The sequence below is a fragment of the Notechis scutatus genome, chromosome 4 (assembly GCF_049901735.1).
Source record: "Notechis scutatus isolate UNSWTSFEM ecotype Mainland chromosome 4, rNotScu1.2, whole genome shotgun sequence".
Classification (NCBI taxonomy): domain Eukaryota; kingdom Metazoa; phylum Chordata; class Lepidosauria; order Squamata; family Elapidae; genus Notechis; species Notechis scutatus.
Window position 1 is genome coordinate 55,088,218 of NC_142012.1, and position 21,588 is coordinate 55,109,805.

At 41.1% G+C, this 21,588-nt stretch overlaps 1 protein-coding gene across 3 annotated transcripts in view; it reads left to right on the plus strand.

Annotated features, from left to right (window-relative positions):
* ARAP2 (ArfGAP with RhoGAP domain, ankyrin repeat and PH domain 2) overlaps positions 1–21,588 on the plus strand; it is a 135,443-nt gene that overhangs the window by 106,632 nt on the left and 7,223 nt on the right. For all 3 annotated transcript variants that reach the window (XM_087965848.1, XM_087965846.1, XM_087965847.1), the window contains exons 26-32: positions 264–381; positions 1,916–2,038; positions 4,489–4,533; positions 7,901–8,040; positions 14,181–14,263; positions 15,528–15,563; positions 17,408–17,471. In XM_087965848.1, the coding sequence (XP_087821974.1) occupies positions 264–381; positions 1,916–2,038; positions 4,489–4,533; positions 7,901–8,040; positions 14,181–14,263; positions 15,528–15,563; positions 17,408–17,471 (609 nt within the window). The remainder of the gene's footprint in view (positions 1–263; positions 382–1,915; positions 2,039–4,488; positions 4,534–7,900; positions 8,041–14,180; positions 14,264–15,527; positions 15,564–17,407; positions 17,472–21,588) is intronic.

Genomic DNA, 21,588 nt, shown 5'->3' on the forward strand with positions numbered 1-21,588 from the left:
GGTAGCAGCCCATCTCTGGTTAGAAATATCAGATAGGTTTTTGGAGGGAAAATGGCATGGGATGAAACGCTTTCCATAATATCCATTAGTCATTTTTAACCATAATGAGTCTTTTCTGATATCTTCTTTCACAGCTTCTGATGTCTTGGTTGGGCATATTTCTTTTCCCCCCCTTGTGTGAGAGCATAAAACTCTCTGGTAACACATGAGTCCCTCTCGGGAGTTTTGAATAATTTCTATATGCTTATCTGATTTCAAAGTAGATCTCTCCAACAATGGAGGCGGAAGAATTGACTCGCGACGTACTGGGAATCAAAAACCTCACCCCTCACAAGGATGACATGTGGGCGACCTTTGAAGTGATTGAAAATGGAGAACTAGGTTAGTCATTTTCTACATCGTCTTGGAATATTTTTTAGGCTTAACGATTCCTCGCTGTTTCCTTCACAGAAAACAGCAACAACAAACAGCAGGAGCCTTAGCGCTATTTCATGGAAACACACGATGTGAGGTGATTCTGAAGGAGTTCGTTTTGGAGAAGTGACAGGAGAGGGACTACCTTGTCCAAACTCTTCTCCCTTCCCCTTTAGTTTATTCTCCCCTCACCCATCCCCTCTACTACTTCCCCCTCCTTCTCTCCCTCCTTCCCTTCCTTTTCTTCCATTCCTCCCTTCCTTCCTTTCCTTCCCTCCCTCCCTTCCATCATTCCTTCCATACACCCCTGCCTCACTCCTTCCCTTCTTTCTATTCCATTCCTCATTCCCTGCATTCCTTCTCTTCCATTCTTCCCTTCTGTTTTTCCTTCCTTCCATCATTCCTTCCATACACTCCTTCCTTCCCACCCTTCCTTCTTTCTCTTCCATTCCTTCCTTCCTTCCTTCCTTCCTTCCTTCCTTCCTTCCTTCCTTCCTTCCTTCCTTTCCTTCCTCCCTCCTTTCCATCATTCTTTGCATACACCTCTTCCTTCCATTCTTCATTCCTTCCTTCCTCCCACCTTTCCTTCTTTCGCTTCCATTCCTTCCTTCTCTTCCATTCCTTTCTCCCTCCCTTCTCTTCTGTTTCTCCCTCCCTCCCTTCCATCATTCTTTCCATACATCCCTCCCTCCCTTCCTTCTCTTCTCTTCCATTCCTCCCTCCCTCCCTCTCTTCCTTCTGTTCCTCCCTTCCCTCCCTCCCTCCCTTTTCTTTTTCCCTTTACCATAAATTGCAGTAAGCTGAAGACCTTATAACAGTGAAAACCTTCTCTCAAACAGGGCAGTTTCTGTTGGCAGAATTGTGGGTGTGCATTTATCATCACAAGTAGCTGTGTTGAATTTACCGAGCTCTCATTTTGAAGCGGTACCTTTCCTCATGAAGTGATTTTCCAGGGAATTCCATCTTTCTCCTAACAACCCCTCACCTCAATTTATAATTGTTTACTAGATGAAACAAACCTCCGAGAACGCAAGTATAGCCTACGTTTTCCAGAATGCAATTTCCTTCTAATATTTATTGTTAGATTGGAACAAAGAATTCTGTTGCTGTTTACTAGCAACACAGAATGACCTTGGGAGGAGAATAATGGGATATATAAGTTTGAGAGGTAGAGGTCTGAAGTGTTGGAACTAAAATATTCACAATGAGCTGAAATATTTGCACAGCAGAGATAAGAACATGAAATTCACTGGCCTTCTGTGGTGGATTTGATATGGTGGGACCTCTGGCTTATAAAATATCACCACTGAAACAAGTGACATCGAGCTGGTTACGCCCATCCTGGTTACACACACACACACACGGTCAAGCACAACCCTGATGCGGCCCTCAATGAAATCGAGTTTGCCACCCCTGGTATAGGGCATGTGGCAATATCCAAAATGAGCAACTGATCTCCAGATCACAACCAACCACATTTTAATTTTCTCTTCTCTTCTAGAACGTCCCTTGCATTGCACCGAGAACATCCTAGAACAGATCCTTCACTGGAGTTCCTTGGCCTGTCCTAGCAACGCCTCTCTTATAATAAAGAAATTTCCAACCATAGGGCTTATGAGTGAAGGTAAATACCGAAATGCATTCCCTCTCACAGGGAGTCCTCGACTTTACAACAGTTCATTTAGTGAACGTTCGGCATTTCAACGGTGCTGAAAACAGTAACTGATAACCTTTTTCCATCCTTACAACCGTGTGCAGCATCTCCATGTGATTTAAATTCAGACGCTTGACAACTATCTCATATTTAGGATGGATGTTCTGACCTAGGCTTCACAAAATCATGAAGCAGACTCCTTGTCCCGACAAAACCCCTTTTATATTGGGCTAATGTGAATTCCTATCATTCACATCCAGCAAAGTCCCGGCAAACAGTCTTTCAAGAGTGAATTACAACCACAGACCTTATCAGGCTTGGAAAGCTGCCAGGCTGATATCTTCCAAGCACAATGCTGTACAAGAAAATACTTGGCAAGGAGTCTCTGAGAGTCACGAACAAATCTTCACACTAATTAAATGAATTAATTGTCTCCTGCAAACACCACTCCCCTTTCGCTCCTCTTTTTATTCTTTATGGGAAGGACCAATCACCATCCATCTGTGCCTTTACTCCCGAGTTGACCCTTGTTCCTTAACTGTTCTCTTCTGGCAGCTCTGTGCATGCGCACACTGGGAACAGGCTCCAGCTATTCTTCTGCCTCACTGATCTCTGACTCCGAAGAAAGCTGATAACTGTCAGATGGCCCTGGCCCCATCTCTGCCTCTGACTCAGAGCCCTTGTCAGAGCTTTCCCCAGACTCCAGGACTGGCCCATGTTTCTCCCCAACCTCCTCACTGTCCGAATCTGCCACCACAACACAGTGTGACCATCATAAATACCTGTCGGGTACCAAGCAGTGAATCTTGATCATGTGACCTTGGGGATGCTGCAACAGTCTTAAGTGTGAAAAATGTCATAAGTCTCTTTGCAACTTTGAACAGTCACTAAATGAACTGTTGTAAGTCGAGGACTACCTGTATTCTATTGTCAATATTGTGCACTTTTAAAGTACAGGTATTTCCACTTGCTCTCTTTTCATCCTCTCCTTCACAATGAATGTCTCTCAACAAACAGGATCTCGTAAATATGTTTTGTGCAGTTTTATCCTTGGATAGATTTCAGGGCCATTAACGAGTCTATTCTTTTTGTTTTAATAAGTGGCTCCTGAATCAATCCCAGTGCACGTTCTGATTTTAGCTTTACTGGTTTGTCTATTGTCACTGATACAGCCTAATGCGAGGATCTAAAAAGGCAATAAGGGAAGTAAATCAAATGTGATTTCATTGTCAGTTTCTTACAAAGACAAGCTGGCATCTTTTCAGCAGCGTTTAGCTTCAATTGACTGTCGAAAGGAAACGACGTATTTCCCCCCTGGTTTTTTGTTTCGTTTTAAGAAGGTGGTGAGTAGAGTGCCATCAGCCCCATGGATGTCTTTATCCCACTGATTGCAATTATGCTTATTCTGTCTTGAAACTGCACAAGTCAGGATAGATAACATAATTGTAATTTTTGAAAACCTGGCTTGTTTTAGGGAAACCCTGGTTGACGTTCGCTAGTGGGCTGGAGAGCAAAATATTTGGTTGGCAAGGCACAATGGTGGGCTCATGCGTTGCACTAAGCCAGCAACAAGGATATCATGTCACGTTTTAGGATAATGCAGGAATCCAGCGAATAATAATTATATATGGCAGAAGCAGGAGCAGATGTTTGCATTTTCCTCCGGTTGAGCTAGCAAAGGTTCGTTAAAGTAGCACTTACATATGCTTTAGCATAAACATGGCAGAGAAAGCATGACTCTGGAATTCTGTCCAATCCTTTAATAAAAAGCCCTTTTTGGATCTACCTGAATCAGAACAGAGAATAGGGCAGGTAGCCTTTATTCCCCATAGCAACACATCTTACCAAGCAATGACCATGGTTAGACTCTCTAGGATCTATCTGTCTTTTTCCTCTATGTGCAGAATGATGTGTTGAATACTGTGAGAGAAGGAGAACCTGGGGTAGAGGTAAAAGAGGGTTTAGCCTAGAATCCCTACATAGGCACAAGCAAGCTATGTCCAACTTCCCTTGAATTCCATTGCTCCTTATCTGCTAAATATCAGTTAAGAAGATTCCTATCTATAGGCATGAGTATAAATCAGTTTAATTAGACCTTCATATGTGGACCTGGACTTTTGCAAGTCTTTCTCTCCAGGAGAGAAATTTGGGTGTGTGGATTAGATGAACTGTATGAACATCTGTTTGTATGTTAGAAAGGATCTAAGCGAGAGGGAGGAGAGGAAGGAAGGAAGGAAGGAAGGAAGGAAGGAAGGAAGGAAGGAAGGAAGGAAGGAAGGAAGGAAGGAAGGAAGGAAGGAAGGAAGGAAGGAAGGAAGGAAGGAATCCAATTTTGGGGAGAATAAGAAAGAGATCTAGTATTATATTCAAGCAAAAGTGTTTAATCCTGGTTTATAATTTTGCTCTTATCCCTGTTTAAGGTTCCAAACATTCTGTGAACCCATCTTCACCCAAGATTAATTTAGGTATGTTGACTTTTCATATCTTATTCTCTAAAGCACTGCCAAATAATATATGCACAGATAACACATAACTATGTAAATGACCTATTATTCATCTTACAAAGTGGAGAGGCTGGCGTCCAAAGAAGTACAATTTATTAGTTTATTTAATTTAAAGTCAGAGACTAACAGACAGAAAATTGCTTAACGAACAAATAGAATAAATTAAAACCCTATCAAATTAAAGAAGATATGTGCATAATAAAATCAACCAGTAAAACAATATAAAAATCATAACTAACAAGGCTGTCTGTAATACTGGAAATGTATCATTTTAATCTGCTAAATGCTGGCTGGCTATTACCAGCTGTAGTGAGTTTAAGTCTGTTAATTTCTGATTTCAAGTTAATGGAGCAGAAGCTTTAAAAAGCTAGTTTGGTGTAGAGATATTGCTGTTGTGGCCCACCCCAAGCTGGCAGCAGATCCGGACAGTGAGGAGGTTGGGGAAGAACATGGGCCAGTCCTGGAGTCTGAGGAAGGCTCTGATCGGTGCTCTGCTTCAGAGGCAGAGATGGGGCCAGGGCCATCTGACAGTTATCAGCTGCCTTTGGTTTGGAGATCAGTGAGGCAGAAGAACAGCTGGAGCCTGTTCTCAATGTGCGCATGTGCAGAGCTGCCAGAAGAAGGGAACAGCTAAAGAACAAGGGTCAACTTGGGAATAAAGCCACAGGTGAATGGTGAATGGCCCCTCCCATAGGGAATAAAAGAGGAATGGAAGGGGAGTGGGGTTTTGCAGGAGACAGTTCATTTGGGTGAAGATCTGTTCCTGTATTCTTGCCAAGTATTGTCTGCTACAGTGTAGCATCTGAAAGATATCGGCCTGGCAGCTCTCCAAGCCTGATAAAGGTCTGTAATTGCAAAATGTCTTGAAAGACTGTTGGCCTCGACTTTGCTGGAGAGGAAATCACTGTAAACTAAATAAAAGGGGTTGATCAGGACGAGGAGTTGGGGAAGCCTAGGTCAGAACAATTTCGTCAGGAGCAGGGATACCTGAATTCCAGTCTGCCATGTGACATCACAGCCATAGAAATAACTTTGGGTTATTCACCCCATCACAAAATGACCTGGGAAACAAACACACAACAAAAAAGATCAAACTCATTCTGAAAATCTTGCTAAGGAAGCTTGTGTTACCAAGAGTAAAAGTTGACTTGAAGAACCGTAACAACAAGAAGACGAAATATCAAGAAAAATCAAACCAATTTTGAAAGCGTTGCTAAGGAAGCTTGTTATTAAGAGTAAATGTTGACTTGAAGGATCAAGTGTTACAATGGTAAAATGGTAAAATAGCTGCTAGCAAGAACTATACAATCTTAAACTCAGTCCAGCCAGGACATTTTTTAAATGTTTGCTTGGATCATATGAATGAACATTGGTTAATATAGATATGTTTATGTCCTAGGTTGTTGCAGTGCCCTTAAATTAGCTCTTGAAGAATCATGTTTAATTTATCTATCTATCTAAAAGTGAAATACCACTCAGACATCATCACAAAATCTTCAGAACCGTAAAGCCTACAAATTTGAAATTTGGCACATATGTTCCTCTTGGCTTCTAGGTGCTCACTAAGAAAGGATTTTTCAAAATGACCATCAGAGCATAAGTATTTCCCATATTATTATTATTAACATGCTCTGATGCTAAAGAGTTCTACTCCCCTTCCCCACTTGAAAAGAAATCTGTTCCAAGTGCAAAACACAAGCAGAGGGGAGGAACTTCAGTTTCAGTTTTAGTTTCACAGCACCAAGCAGCTTTAATACAGAACAGCTGAGCTAAGCCACGCCCAGGCTCCTTGCTGTCTCCTTCTTTCTCACCCAGCCAATACTCTTTCAGTTTCCAAACAGCCCTCAACTCTCTCACACACTGACAAGACACTAGCCAGATGTATACCAATGGATGCTGGTAGGCAGAGGCAGAATTTCCCCCCCTTATTTTCCTCCCCCAAAACTAAGCCCGACTACATAGTTCAGTGATGGCTAACCTTTTCAGCTTGGTGTGTCGAAAATCGGGAAAAAGTGTAGCCTTCCTCGGGTCGTGTGTCACTTCAAGAAATATCAATAATTTGGTTTATGACGGACTGGGCTGGGGTGATCACACAGGGCTGTGAAACTCGTCTCCCTGGTCTCAGGGCTGCAGGTGCAGGATGTGGGGATCGGAAGGCCACCTTACAGGGCTGTGAACCTCATGGATCTCCTTTCCTCCTGTAGCGTTCCTGAAGTAATGAAACTGACAAACCTCAGTTTATGGCAGTTAAAACTGGTTCTCTGCTGCAAAGATCTTGCGGCAGTGGTGACACCACGCCTCCACACAACAAGCAGGGAGCAGGGATTGGAGCAGAGCACAGGCAGCCTCTAAATGTGCAGGTTTTCCCCACACCAACAGGCGTGTCAGTCAAAGTGCCTCGGTGTGTCACGAGTGACACGCGTGTCATAGATTAGCCATAGATCAGCCACTGACATAGTTTCATAGCGAAGCACAGGTATTGAGCTAGTCATAGATAAAGACACCACATGTCACCCCAGCAATATGTCGAACAAGAGCCGAAAGGTCTACAATAATAGAGGGGCACTTCAATTGCTCATTCTTATTTTTTTCTACCAGACTAATTTTTAAAAAATTATACAGATAGTCCTTGACTTACACCAGTTCACTTAGTGGCTGTTCAAAGTTGCCATGACACTGAAAAAAGTGACTTTTAGGACCATTTTTTTCACACTTATGACCATGGCAGCGTCCCTTCCAGGGTCATGCCACCCAAATTTAAATGTTTGATGGCTGACTCACATTTATGATGATTGGAGCGTCTCTTGGTCGCATTGGTCCCTTTTTGTGATCTTCCGATAAACAAAGTCAAGGAGGAAGCCAGATTCGCTTAACACCCATGTTGCTAATTGAACAACTGCAGTGATTCACTTAACAAATGTGGAAAAACTCACTTAGCAAATTTCTGACTTAGCGATGTAAATGTTGGGCTCAATTGTGATTGGAAGTTGAGGATTAGCTGCAAAATGTATTGTGTGTCTATCTGTCTGTCTGTCTGTCTCTCTCTCTGTATCTATCTATATATCTATCTAAAGAAGTTTGTGAACTAAATGCAAACCAAATTCTCTCTCTCTCTCTCTCTCTCTCTCTCTCTCTCTCTCTCTCTCTCCATTTATATCTGTCTGTCTATATCTATCTATATCTATCTATCTATTTATCATCTATCTGTCTATCTATCTATCTATCTATCTATCTATCTATCTATCTATCTATCTATCTATCTATCTATCTATCTATCTATCATCTATCAAGATTGTGAACCAAATGCTTTTTTAAATAATCTTGACAGAGGAAACTTCAAAAGACCCTGTCAAAGCTGGCTACCTGAAATACAAAGAAGAACCCTCCAAGCTTCTGTCTGCCAATAAATTTCAAGACCGTTATTTCGTTTTACGAGAAGGAAAATTGTGGCTTTATAAAGACATGAAGGTACAAACTCTTTTTAATTTACCCCCAATCCCACCCCTTTTCTTTACATGAGATTTGACAGACAGACACTGGATGCTGTCAGGTTCCTCTCAATTATGTGGATGATGGGGGGAAAAATTGATTAATGCCAGGAGGCGGAGCGAACAATGAACACTTAACATAGATAATTTTTTCTTGTGTTGCGCAAGAATGTTCTTCAATGCAATATTGAAGTCACACTTGAGAAGTGGATGTAGATTGTGTCTTCCGGATTTTTTAAATAGGTGGCTCAGTTATGGAAGGGGACAGGAAGTGATCATTCTCTGGCGTCTTCCCATGTGTGACAAGATAGATCTTGTGAAGGTGAAGTCTAAGATAGGCCAGGATCAAATATGAGTGTTGTGGTCCACCGGCAGCCTGCAGAGAGAGCAGCAGAGTCGGACAGTGGGGAGGAACATGGACCAGTCTGGGAATCTGGGGAGGACTCAGATGAGGGTCTTGTGTCTGATACACAAATGGGGCCAGGGACATCTGGGAGTTTTGTGCTGACTCAGGAGCCTCCAGAATTCAACAGCAGCAAGGCAGAGGAACAAGGGGAGCCTGTTCCCAGTGCGCGTGTGCACAAAGCTGCCAGAAGGCAAGAACAGTTAAGACAAAAGGGGTAATTCGGGATAAGGCTTAGAGGTGATTAGCCCTCCCATAAGACATAAAGGCAGAGCAAAGGGACAGGAACCTTTGCAGGAAGCAACTTTGTTAACTCTGTTCAGATTAAGCCTTGAAGCTCTGTGTGGACTTTGTACTCCGTTTGGCTTTCTTACAGTTAATTCGGCACTTTAGTTATTGGCAGCAATTCAAAGGAGATGAAAGTGGGTGCTTATCTCGAGAGACTGTTTGGGGCTCATTACGGGCTGGGAATGAACATAATTCCCAGCGTTGAAATAAAAAGAGAGTTGTTTAGACTAAGCGTGTGCTTAATTACAGTCTCAGGAAGCCTTGGTCAGAACAATGAGAACATAAGAGTGTTGGATTTAGAGAAAAGAAAAACCAGGCTCAGGTGGAAAAAGTAGTTGGCTTTGACGGGTTGATCGACTGGGATCATCACTAGGTCTTATGAAACTCATCTCCTAGCAGTAAAACAATAGATCTAGTCTAGAGAAAAGAAGGACTAGGGGTGACACAATAGCAGTCTTCTAGTACTTGAAAGACTGACACAACGAAGTGGGATCAAGCTATTCTCCAAAACACCTGAAGGCAGGACAAGAAACAATGGATGGAAACTAATCAAGGACAGAAGCAACCTAGAACTAAGGAGAAATTTCCTGACAGTGAGAACAATTAAATCAGTGGAACAACTTGCCTCCAGAAGTTGTGGGTGCTCCATCACTGGAGGTTTTTAAGAAGAGATTAGACAACCACTTGTCTGAAATAGTCTAGGGTTTCCTGCTTGAGCAGGGGGTTAGACTAGAAGACCTCCAAGGTCCCTTCCAACTCTGTTATTCAGAGTTATAAGAATGGCAGGGGAAATCCATTTTTTGCAATAGTGGCAAATACATTTTCATCGTCCACTTACTTCCATTTTCATGCAATAGGTAAATAGGGTATAGATGTAAAAAATATTACTTTGGGTCTCAAAATCAAATTAATATGCAGAGCGCATACTTTTTGTTACCTGCCATTAATGTCACAGTGATTCCTGCAGCAACCAAATTTCTGAGGGGGACTAGACTTGTGAATTAATTAGCAAGGTCTGAATGATTATTCTTGGTATATGATTAACAGTTCAGTATTTTTGAATGCTTCCGTCTATTCTGACGGAAATATGTAATTACCTGCTAAGAGTAATCAAAATTGGTTGAGTGTTGTCAAAAAACCCCAATGCAAAACAAAACAAAATATAATTTATATTTTGTTTTGTTTTGCATCGGGGGTCTTTTGACAACACTCAACCAATTTTTCTATTTTGCTTCCACTGATTGCAAATAGGGGTGCAGGAGGCCAACTAGGCCACGCCCACCATGGCCACGTCCACCCAGCAACTGGGCAGAGAACGGGTTGCTAAATTTTTTGAAGCCCACGCCTGCCTAACATCCAGAGGAATCCATCTGAGCTTGTGCCCTTTAAATGTACTTTTATGTGTCTGGACTTCTCTTCTTCAGGCTCAAAGTGGGTTGCATAAATTTTAGATCATTATTTACGGAAAAGCAAAGTTGGAGTTTCCAAACAAAAAGCTTTTGCTTGTTCCCCTTTGGCTTGTGGCACTTCTTTCTTTCTTTCTTTCTTTCTTTCTTTCTTTCTTTCTTTCTTTCTTTCTTTCTTTCTTTCTTTCTTTCTTTCTTTCTTTCCTTCCTTCCTTCCTTCCTTCCTTCCTTCCTTCCTTCCTTCCTTTCTTCCTTCCTTCCTTTCTTCCTTCCTTCTTTCTTTCTTTCTTTCTTTCTTTCTTTCTTTCTTTCTTTCTCTTCTCTTCTCTCTTTCTTTCTTTCTTCCTTCCTTCCTTCCTTCCTTCCTTCCTTCCTTCCTTCCTTCCTTCCTTCCTTCCTTCCTTTCTTTCTTTCTTTCCTTTCTTTTTCTTTTTTTAAAAAAGAATTCCATTTCCCCCTGAAATTAATAGCTTGTCTGAAACCCGACGCGACAAATCTTTGGAAACTCATGATCTCAGCAAAGTGGTTGTGTTTATTTTGCTGTGCATAATGTTACATTAATTGCCTGGCCAGGGAAAGAAAGAAAAAAAAAGAAAGAAAGAAAGAAAAAAAAGAAATCCCGGAGAACAGCACTATTATTTTTAAAATGCGGTCACTTTCTCTCCCATCCAGATTAATAAGTCCATTGCTGCTGCATGAAAGGATGCTTTTATTGTTGCAGCCAAATGGATTAAGAATTGTTTTTGAAATGCTAAAAGCCCAATTAGCCATGAAATTCTGAGCAGGGCTGGGGAGGGTGGGGAGGAGAAGCAGCATGCTCTGAACCGAGCTAATTTTTGCCTAAATGGCACGTCATGTTTCATACTGCCAGGGCCAAAGTATGGCAGAGCTTAAAAGGAGATACGGTCAAGGCCGGTCAGGCCGACATTCTGTTTTGGGGCTTTAAATTCCCATCGGTGCAATCCGCCTCAAAAAAGAAAGTGGCAAAATGAATTTCAAGAGACCTCTAGCTTTCCATATTATTACAAACACATTGACAAATTAAACTCTACTATTTAATTATGGGCTTTTATCCAGTAGAGAAATTCGCCTCAAGAAAACATTTGCTTTTGTAGTCTCTCTCTTTCTCTCTCTCTCCCTTCTCTTTTCTCTTCTATTTCTTTCTCCTCTCTCTTTCTCTCTCTCTCTCCTCTTCTCTTCTATTTCTCTCTCTCTCTTCCTCCTTCTCTTTTTCTCTTTATCCTCTCTTCTTTCTCTCTCTCTCTCTCTCTCCTCCTCTCTCTCCTCTCTCTCTCCCTTCTCTTTTCTCTTCTATTTCTTTCTCCTCTCTCTCCTCTCTCCTTTCTCTCTCTCTCTCTCCTCTCTTTCCTCTCTCTTCTCTTTCTCTTCTCTTTATCCTCTCTCTCTTTCTCTCTCTCTCTCTCCTCTTTCTCTCCTCCCTTTCTCTCTTCTCTCTCTCCTCTTTGTCTTCTCTTTCTTCTCTCTCTCTCTCTCTCTCTCTTCTCTCTCTTCTCTCCCTCTCTCTCCACCTCCACCTCTCTCTGTTGTGTACGCAAAGAATAACATGGCCACCTGTTGTGATTGCCTCTTCCTTGATCTTGGAAAAGGCAGGAGGAGGCTGGAAACAACCTTGGAGATCTTCTAGTCCAAAGGTGTCAAACTCAAGGCCTGTGGGCCTGATCCTGCCCGTGAGGTGCTTAGATCTGACCCGCAGGACCAGCCTGGAAACAGCAAAGGAGCGCCCTGCGATGCCGTGCATACAGCCCCTCTGGGATCCATTTTCACTGGCAGAGGGCTACAGGAGGCCATCATGGCCAAAAACAGGGCACCAGGGGTGGACATGTGAGCCCCCCGGACTCTGTTTTCCCTGGCAGAGGGCTATCAAAACAAACTTAAAATGAAACAAAAAGGAGAAATGTTTCCCCTTTTGCATCTGAGCACGCAAGAAGGGGCAGGAAAAGAGAAAGGGAAAGAGGAAAGACAAAGAGAAAGGAGGGAAGATGAAAAGAGAGCAAGGGAGGAAAAAAGAAGGAAAGAGAGGAAGGAAGAAGAAAGGAGAACGAAGTGGGAAGGAAAAAGAAAAGGAAGGAAGGAAGGAAGGGAAGGAAGGAAGGAAGGAAGGAAGGAAGGAGATTATGAGAGTGAGGGAGGGTCTCAGGGAAGTCCTGCCTTAGCACTTGGCCACCACAGGTGCCCCCCTGACACGAGTGACATTGAGCTGGTCACACCCACCATGGCCATGCCCACCTCAATCACGCCCCCTCCCCCCCCCCAGCCCTCCGAGCTCAAACACAACCCTGATGCGGCCCTCAATGAAATCAAATGTGCCACCCCTGTTCTAATCCAACTGTCTGCAAGGCAGGAGATCTTAGTAAGGATTTTCCATGCATGGTCATATAGGAAGTTTGGAGCAAAAAAATAAAAATTGAAATATATAAGAACGTTCTATTTATCAGGAGTTCTCCACATTGTTTCTCTCTAATGGATGAGGTTAACTCTGTTCCTCTCAGTCAATTGTTCTTGAGCTATTTTATATTGGTTTTTCTTCTAGTAGCTGCGACTTTGGAAAAATTGCTGTAGGAGAGCTATGTAGCATCCTTTTCAGGATGTCAGTTGTGTATGTGTGAAAATAACTGCTGGAGGAAAATATGGCTGCAGTTTGTAGACCTCAACCTGTGAGTTCACTGAGGCCAGCAAGCGCTTGCTTCAATTAGCACATTGGACTCAATTTCTGTTGATGCTATACACATCCCTGCAGCGTTGTTTTTTTTTTTAATTTAATTCAGTTTGAGTTAAAAGAGTTTATACAGTCACTCATCTCAAGTCAATGAATTTGGTCAGTGTACAAGGAGTAAAACAAAACCAACAGCAACAACTAAAATCAATAATCCAAATAATAAGAATCTGAGGTTGCAGAAATAGTTTCATTTAACTGAAAGAACAATGCAAGACAATTAACCAGGAGAATTCAAATGCCTGGTGGAGTCACCAGGTCAGTACAAACTTACAAAAGACTTACAGCCATTCAGATCTCCAAGATGTTGTCCTGTCTTATTTTTCTTTTTTAGCAAAAGTTCAGACCTGGTTCACTTTCAATGTTGCTTGACATAAGTTTATTTATTTATTTATTTTTTAAAAAGTTTTCCAGTCTAGATCATAGCATCGATGTTCCATAGAAATCTGGAACGTGCTAATCCAGGGGTATTATTGAGGGGTATCCAGGGATTTCATTGAGGGCCGTATCAGGGTTGTGTTTTACCTTGGGGGCCAGGGTGGGCATAACTGTTTGACATCACTCGTGTTGGGGGCACCTGTGGTGGCCCGAGCACTCTGCCAGCAAAAACTGGTTCCCAAGCTCCGTTTTTGGCTGTGATGGCCTCCTGCAGCCCTCTGCCAGTGAAAACGGAGCCTAGGTGGGCCACGCATGCTCCCCAGGCCCCGTTTTCAGCTGTGACGGCCTCCTGCAGCCCTCTGCCAGTGAAAGGCTCAGGTGAGCCACACGTGCTTCCCCCAGGCCCCGTTTTCAGCTGTGATGCCCTCCTGCAGCCCTCTGCCAGTGGAAACGGAGCTCAGGTGGGCCATGCGTGCTCCCCCTGGCCCCAATTTCAGCTGCGATGGCCTCCTGTAGCCCTCAGCCATTAAAAACGGTGCTCCATTTCGCTGGCAGAGACACCGTAGGCCGGTCCCTTGCTGTTTCCAGGGTGGCCTCATGGCCCAGATCTAAGCACCCCATGGGCTGTATCCAGCCCCCGGGCCTTGAGATTGACATCCCTGTACTAACCTATGTGCTAACCCAATTTAAAATCCTCCTTCAGTCCCATGTCTGGACAAGCTTGGTCAGATGCCGCCCGTTGTTCAGATATGCTAGTAGAGAGATAAAATCCTAGGAAATGAAAGGATTTAGGTGTTTTTTTTTTGCAAGATTTCAACAGGATGTTCAGAAGATGAACAGATCTGGAGGCCTGGTTGGTGTGTTTTCTGTTTCACTAACTGTTTCACTAATTTGTTTCTCAAACACAACAGAGCAGCAAGGCTGAGAAAGCATTTCCTGTCAAAACGCTGAAACTTTACCTCGGGGTGAAGAAAAAACTGAAGCCACCAACGAAGTAAGCAAGAGTCAAGGAAGCCATGATGGCTGGTTTTTTTGTTCAAAAGCACACTTGCTTTTTTGTTATTTTTGGTACGCTACTGAAACGTAAAGCTTCAAAAAGCCAAAACAAATAAGGGAACTAATCTGTAGCTATTGCCTGATCTGTGATAAGCCACAGTTCCACGATGTTAGTTATTTGGGGAATCCTGTTATTACTTTTGTGTTCGGAAATTCTTTCTAATCTCAGTATGGTTATCTCCTATGGATTATATTGCTTATGGGATCAAATTATCCCACTGCATTGGAATAGGAATAGGAATAGGACTAGACTAGACTAGACTAGACTAGACTAGAATAGAATAGAATAGAATAGAATAGAATAGAATAGAATAGAATAGAATAGAATAGAAATTACAAAGCCGAAGAGCCAGCGCTGTCCGAAGACGTCTCCATGGTCATGTGGCTGGCATGACTAACACCGAAGGCTCACAGAACGCTGTTACCTTCTCACCAAAGGAGTCCCTATTTTTCTACTTGCATTTTATGTGCTTTCAAAATGCTAGGTTGGCAGAAGTTGGGACAAGTAACAGGAGCTTACTCCATTACGCGGTGGTAGGGATTCGAACTGCTGAACTGCTGACCTTTCTGATCGGCAAACTCAGTGTTTTAGCCACTGAGCCACTGCACCCCTTTTAGAATAGAATAGAATAAGGAATAGAATAGAATAGAACAAGAACAGAACAGAACAGAACAGAACAGAACAGAACAGAACAGAACAGAACAGAATAGAATAGAATAGAATAGAATAGAATAGAATAGAATAGAATAGGGTTCTTTATTGGCTACATGTGATTGGATTCACAAGGATTAGTCTCCTAGTGCATAAGCTCCTAGTGTACCTACATACAACAACAAAGTGTTCAGAGTAGCAGATTTCCACAACAATTCAAGCATGGCACAAAATGCTCAAACATGAAACAAAAACAACACATAAAAATTCAGCCTCTGAAAGTGTATGATTCTCGTACATTTACACTAGGGCCTAATAAAGGAGAATGTTTGTAGATCGGGATTGAAATGGTGCTCTCTGAGCTTGGTTGTTTTCTTGCAGACATTTCATTACCAAGCTAGATAACATAATCAGTGTTAGTCACAGTAAGGCCATATGTGATCTCTGAGAACTCTGAGCAACAATATGGCTTTGGGAAGGTTAGTCTTCTTTTCTTTCTTAATTGCCTTAAATGTCTATGTATAAAAGATATTTTGTTTTGGTTTTTCAGCTGGGGTCTAACACTGCTGTCTGAAAAGCATAATTGGTAAGTAAGACATTCTAGATTGGGAGGTGTATTCTTTGTAAATGATTGGGTGGAATAAGTTTTTGCACCTCACGCAAGCACTACACCTCTTTGTTATTTATTAAATCAGCCATGTCATTTTTTTCCCTCCCAGCTTCTTAATTGAATCTGGAGATAAAGTGTTGTGGTTTTAATATCCTTACTCTTAAAAATAGTCATCTCTTTAAAGCAGTGACATCTATTTTGTTTAAGTTGCATGGAAGCCTGAAACAACATAGCTGCTTTAGTACCAATTGTAATACACATCACTTGATCATAGCTGAACAATTGCAGCTGAGAAAAATCTATTGATATTCATAAGCTAGGAACTACACAAATTGTTCTGCAAACTTGAATGTTTCCTTTAAACCAGCGGTCGCCAACCGGTGGGCTGTGAGAAAATTTTGGTAGGCCACAGAGAAATCTCACCCCCAGAGCACCCCCACCAAAGCAATTAATCCAGGCTGCACAGAAACACAAGGCTGCATGGCCCACATGGCCCGCGGGAACCCTCCCCGCCCACTCACTCCTTACCCGGTAAACTTGCCTGCTAAATTGCTATTTTTCCTTTTTCCGACCATCATCTGTTCTGCTATGCCGGGAGATTTAGATTAGATAGGAAGCAGGAAATGGTTGGATGTCTTGCTTTCTAGCTAGTCTTTAGATCATCGGCTCAGCACAGCTGAACCTCCCTTAGGACTGAAGGTTTACTTGCAAGCAAATTCAGTGTAGACTCACAGCAAGCAAATTTGAGAGACTGAGCTAGCCGATGGAAGTTAGATAGATCACTCAATGATTCTGTGAGCAACTCAATCTGCCTGCTTTGCCTGATTTTGGGTAAAAGTTGCTCTTTTTTTATAAAAAATTAAATATTTATATAAATATATATAATATTTACATACAAGCCATGCCCAGCCAGTCACATGACCACCAAGCCACAGCCACAAATTAGGCCATGCCCACAGAACCAGTTAGTGGTCCCTGGGATCTAAAATTATGAGTTTTGTTGTCCCTGAGCTCCTCATAGGTATGTTCATCAGTGGGTGGGTGGGTGTTTGTGTGTGTATCAGTTTAATACATCATATATGGTATAGGGCTCCATACAATGAACAACCCTTCAGCTTTAACTCTTGTTTTAATTTTTTAAAATATTTGTTAATCCATTGTTGCATTGCATTTGTTTCATTATACATTGCGCGGAGCCACTTGCTAGTGGAAAGATCAGTTATACAAGATAGATATATGGATGGATGGATGTGTAGATAGATAGATGTGTAGATCGATAGATGTGTAGATAGATAGATAGATAGATAGATAGATAGATAGATAGATAGATAGATAGATAGATAGATAGATAGATAGATAGATAGATAGATAGATAGATAGATAGATAGATATGGATGCATGGATAGATAAAGTGGGTTTCTCTCTTTTTCATTTCCAAAATATCTAATCAGCTGAAGACTTCCCCAAAGAAATCTATTGCTTAGCAGATTGATCACTCAAATGAGATCATGCCCACTTAGATCAGTCTAAAGCTTGATTAATTGAGTGGACTAGCTCTTTGAGGAATAGGGAATCTTGCAATGAAAATTGATTATCTAGCAATAATAAAATGTGCCTTCTGAGACACACACATACACACCGTCTCACACACACACTGTACGTCTTGGCTGTACTAAGACTCCATTCTTTATTCTTGCTTAATTTATTTTAGCTAAGGAGGTTTTTTGCTTCCAGGCAGCTAAAGTCTTCCATTTCAGAATTGCATGAGGACTGAATATATTATGGCACTGGAAGTGAATTCATATTAATTTGTCTTCTAGGTATTTATGTTGTGATGGACAGACTTCTCAGCTAGACTGGCTGAACAGCATTTTTATGGCTCAGGTATTTGTCTCGGTTTCTTTTTCAGATTTCAAATTTTACTGGGCTCTGAAAAGTAAATTTGAATTGCAATAGTTGCATATTATATGCTTCTTTACTTTTTATTGCATGCATTACGTACACGCTCATTTGAGCAAGAGACACATATATATGTGTGTATGTGTATATGTATATGTACCGTGTTTCTCATATAATAAGGCCGGATCTTATTTTTTTTTGAGCCCCGAAAAAATGGCTAGGCTGTCTTTTCGAGGGTGACTTAATTCCCCCCCTTGCATCTTTGGGTGGGCGGGTGGCGACGGCTTGGATGTTGACCTCAGCGTTGGTGGGGAACTTCGTATCGGGGTCAACGCAGGCAGCACCATATCCGGGTATGCAACAAAAGTACTTCCTAACGGCAAGCCCCCCCACCATTCCCCACCATTTCGCATGTTTTAATATAGGCCTTAATTTGGGGGGAGGGGCTTAATTTCATTTCATGCCTATAAAACATGCTGGGACTTCCTATTGGGGGAAGCCGTATTGTTGAAGAAACAGGGTATATATGCACATACATACACACACACACACACACATGTATGTGTGTGTGTGTGTGTGTGTGTGTGTGTGTGTGTGTGTATGTGTGTGTGTGTGTATATATATATATATATTCCTATCAGCACACATTTTCTAAATAAAATATACACGGCAGTCCCTACAGAATCCTAATGTGGTTCTCCCAGTCAAGCCTCTTTACAGACAGTGTGTCTTCTTCTTGTCAGCTTTTCCTTATTTCCTTCTTTGTTCAGCTCATAATCCTCAAAGATTCAGTTCCCTAACAAATGCCTGCATTCAAATGTGGGTTGAGATAGATAGATAGATGATAGATAGATAGATAGATAGATAGATAGATAGATAGATAGATAGATAGATGATAGAGAATATATGGATGGAGACACAAGGAAGGAAGGAAGGAAGAAAGAAAGAAAAAAGAAAGAAAGAAAGAAAGAAAGAAAGAAAGAAAGAAAGAAAGAAAGAAAGAAAGAAAGAAAGAAAGAAAGAGAAATTCTCTATTGGCCAAGTGTGATTGGACACAAGGAATTTGTCTTGGTGAAAATGCTCTCAATGTACAGAAAGAAAAGATACATTCATCAAGGGTCAAGAATCATAAGGTAACAACACTTAGTAAGAGTCATAGGGTACAATAAGCAATCAAATCATACTAGGAAACAGTCAATAAAAATTGTTAGGATACAAGCAACAAGATTACAGTCATAAGTAGGAGGATGGGTGAAAGGAAGGATGAGAGGATTAATAGTAATTCAGACTTAGTAAATAGTTTGACAGCGTTGAGGGAATTATTTGTTTAGTATGTATGTATATATATATATATATATATATGTTTTCTGAGGTTGTATGTATGTATATATATATATATATATGTTTTCTGAGGTTCTCGCGGTATTTGTATGTGGATCTTTGGTTATTCGGGTTTTCTCCAGCGTAAGATTGGAAGTATCTAGGCAGCGTTTCGATGAAGTCTCATTCATCATCTTCAGGCTTGTGTCTTCAGCTCTGTGCTTCTGAGAAGCACAGAGCTGAAGACACAAGCCTGAAGATGATGAATGAGTTCAAACGCGCCAGATACTTCCAATCTTACGCGAGAAACCCGAATAACCAAAGATCTATATCTATATCTATATCTATATCTATATCTATATCTATATCTATATCTATTTGTAGATTTTCACAGGTACAGGTCTTGGCGTGTTCGGGTCTTTTCCCATGTAAGATTGAGAGCATCTTGGCAACATTTTGATGAGGTCCCACTCACCATCTTCAGGCTGGTGCTTTCGGCTTTGTGCTTGCGAGCTCGCACAAGAACAAAGCCGAAAGCACCAGCCTGAAGATGGCGAGTGGAACCTCATTGAAACGTCACCAAGATGCTCTCAATCGTACACAGAAAAAGACCCGAACATGCCAAGACCTGCATATATCTATATCTATCTATCTATCTATCTATCTATCTATCTATCTATCTATCTATCTATCTATCTATCCATCCATCCATCCATCCATCCATCCATCCATCCATCCATCTATCTATCTATCTATCTATCTATCTATCTATACACATACATACATACATGCAATAGTGGTAGATAGATAAATAGATAGATAAATAGATGGATGGAGATAGATGGATAAATGGATAGATAGATAGATAGATAAATAGATAGATAGATAGATAGATAGATAGATAGATAGATAGATAGATAGATAGATAGATAGATAGATAGATATAATGGATGGATGGATGGATAGAGTTAAAGGAAGATAGAGATACATAGACAGACAGATAATCAATCAGCAGGAATGTGAGCATTTGGACTTTTGTGTTCCTGTGTGTGTCTATTTATTTACGTGTATGTGCCCAAATCCTGATTTTTTCTTGTCAAGATTTCAGAAGTGGTTTGTCTTTGCCTACTTCCCAGGGCTGAGAGAGAATTATTAGCCCAAGATCACCCAGCTGGCTTTGTGGTAAAGATGGGAAACACACACACACACTTTCTCTTTTTCTCTCTTTCTCTCTCTCCTCTCTCTCTCCCTCCCTCCCTCTCTTTTACACACGTACACAGACACACACAAATATATACACATCCCATATATATCTTAATTTCTTAGTTAAGGGGCCCCAAGACAATTTGAAAGTGAGTTCACTTTGAGTTGTTATTTAATTAATAGTTTCCTGGATTTTGTATTTCTAACATACAAGTCTTTCTTGGAATTAAGTCATCTCATAATAGTGTTATACTCGTCTCTAGTCTCAATAACTGGAATAATTATATTTTTTATGGAAACATTTCAAGGGGAATTAATGTGGAACAGCTTTGCAGCTTGTGTAAAAAGCAGGGCCATCCATAATTTTAATCATTCCATTTACAAGCTCTTAAGAACGTATTGATTAACATTCTTGAGAAAATATGTTGGTATGAAAATCAGAAATGGCGGACTGCATCTAAAAAGAGACTCCACATATTACCATAGGTGTTCTGATTTAATACAGGTTTGTAGCTCTTTAGGCATAACTTCCATTTTTTCAAGGATATCTTATCACTTCGTTAACCTCAATTACTTTCTAAGTTTTACTCCTGTAACATGTTGGCCTGATCTGGGCCTTGGTTTGTTTTCATTCCTTACCTACAGGAAATATATATTATTGCCATTTGACATTCCCCTAGTTTTCTGGCTTCATTTTTATTCTCAACTTATTTTTCAAATATCACACACACACACACACACAGACACACACTTTGAAGCAAAAACCAAAATATTTGTTGCAATTAAAGTGGCAATTTTCAAGTTATGCATGATTGACTTTAGTAACAATAGGTTCAGCACTTAAATCTCAACCAATTTTGGCTCTGTCCAGTCCCAGGAACAATTATTATGAATCTAGAATGTCTAATTCATTGTTGTGTCTGGAGCATATACTATATTTATCCAGTCTTTGTATGAGCAACTGGAATTACACATTTCTACAACAGCTTCCACTTTAGAAGCTTCACTGATTAAATTCTCCATCTGAGATCATCTCATTATTTCAATAAGGAAAGCCGGTAATTTATTCCCAGAGCTATGTTGCATTTAGTGAATCTCTTTGTTCTATTAAAGCTAACATTGTTATTTTGATTCCTCTACCATTTATATTTAGACCAAGTATAGTCCCAGGTCTTTTATTTTCACAGTCTCGGAGCAGCATAATTGCTGAAAATCAACAGCACAATTGAAGACTGAGAAAACACAACAATGTAATTTTTTCAAATAGCAATAGCACTTACCCTTATATACCGCCTCACAGTGCTTTCCAGCCCTCTCTAAGTGGTTTACAGAGTCAGCCTCTTGACCCCAACAATCTGGGTCCTCATTTTATTGACCTTGGAAGGATGGAAGCCTGAGTCAACCTCCACCCAGTCAGAATCAAACTGCTGGCTGCGGGCAGAGTTAGCCTACAATACTGCATTCTAACCACCAAGGGAGGGAGGGAGGGAGGAAGGAAGGAAGGAATAAATAAATAGCAATAGCACTTAGACTTATATACCACTTCACAGTGCTTTATAGCCCTCTCTAAGCAGTTTAC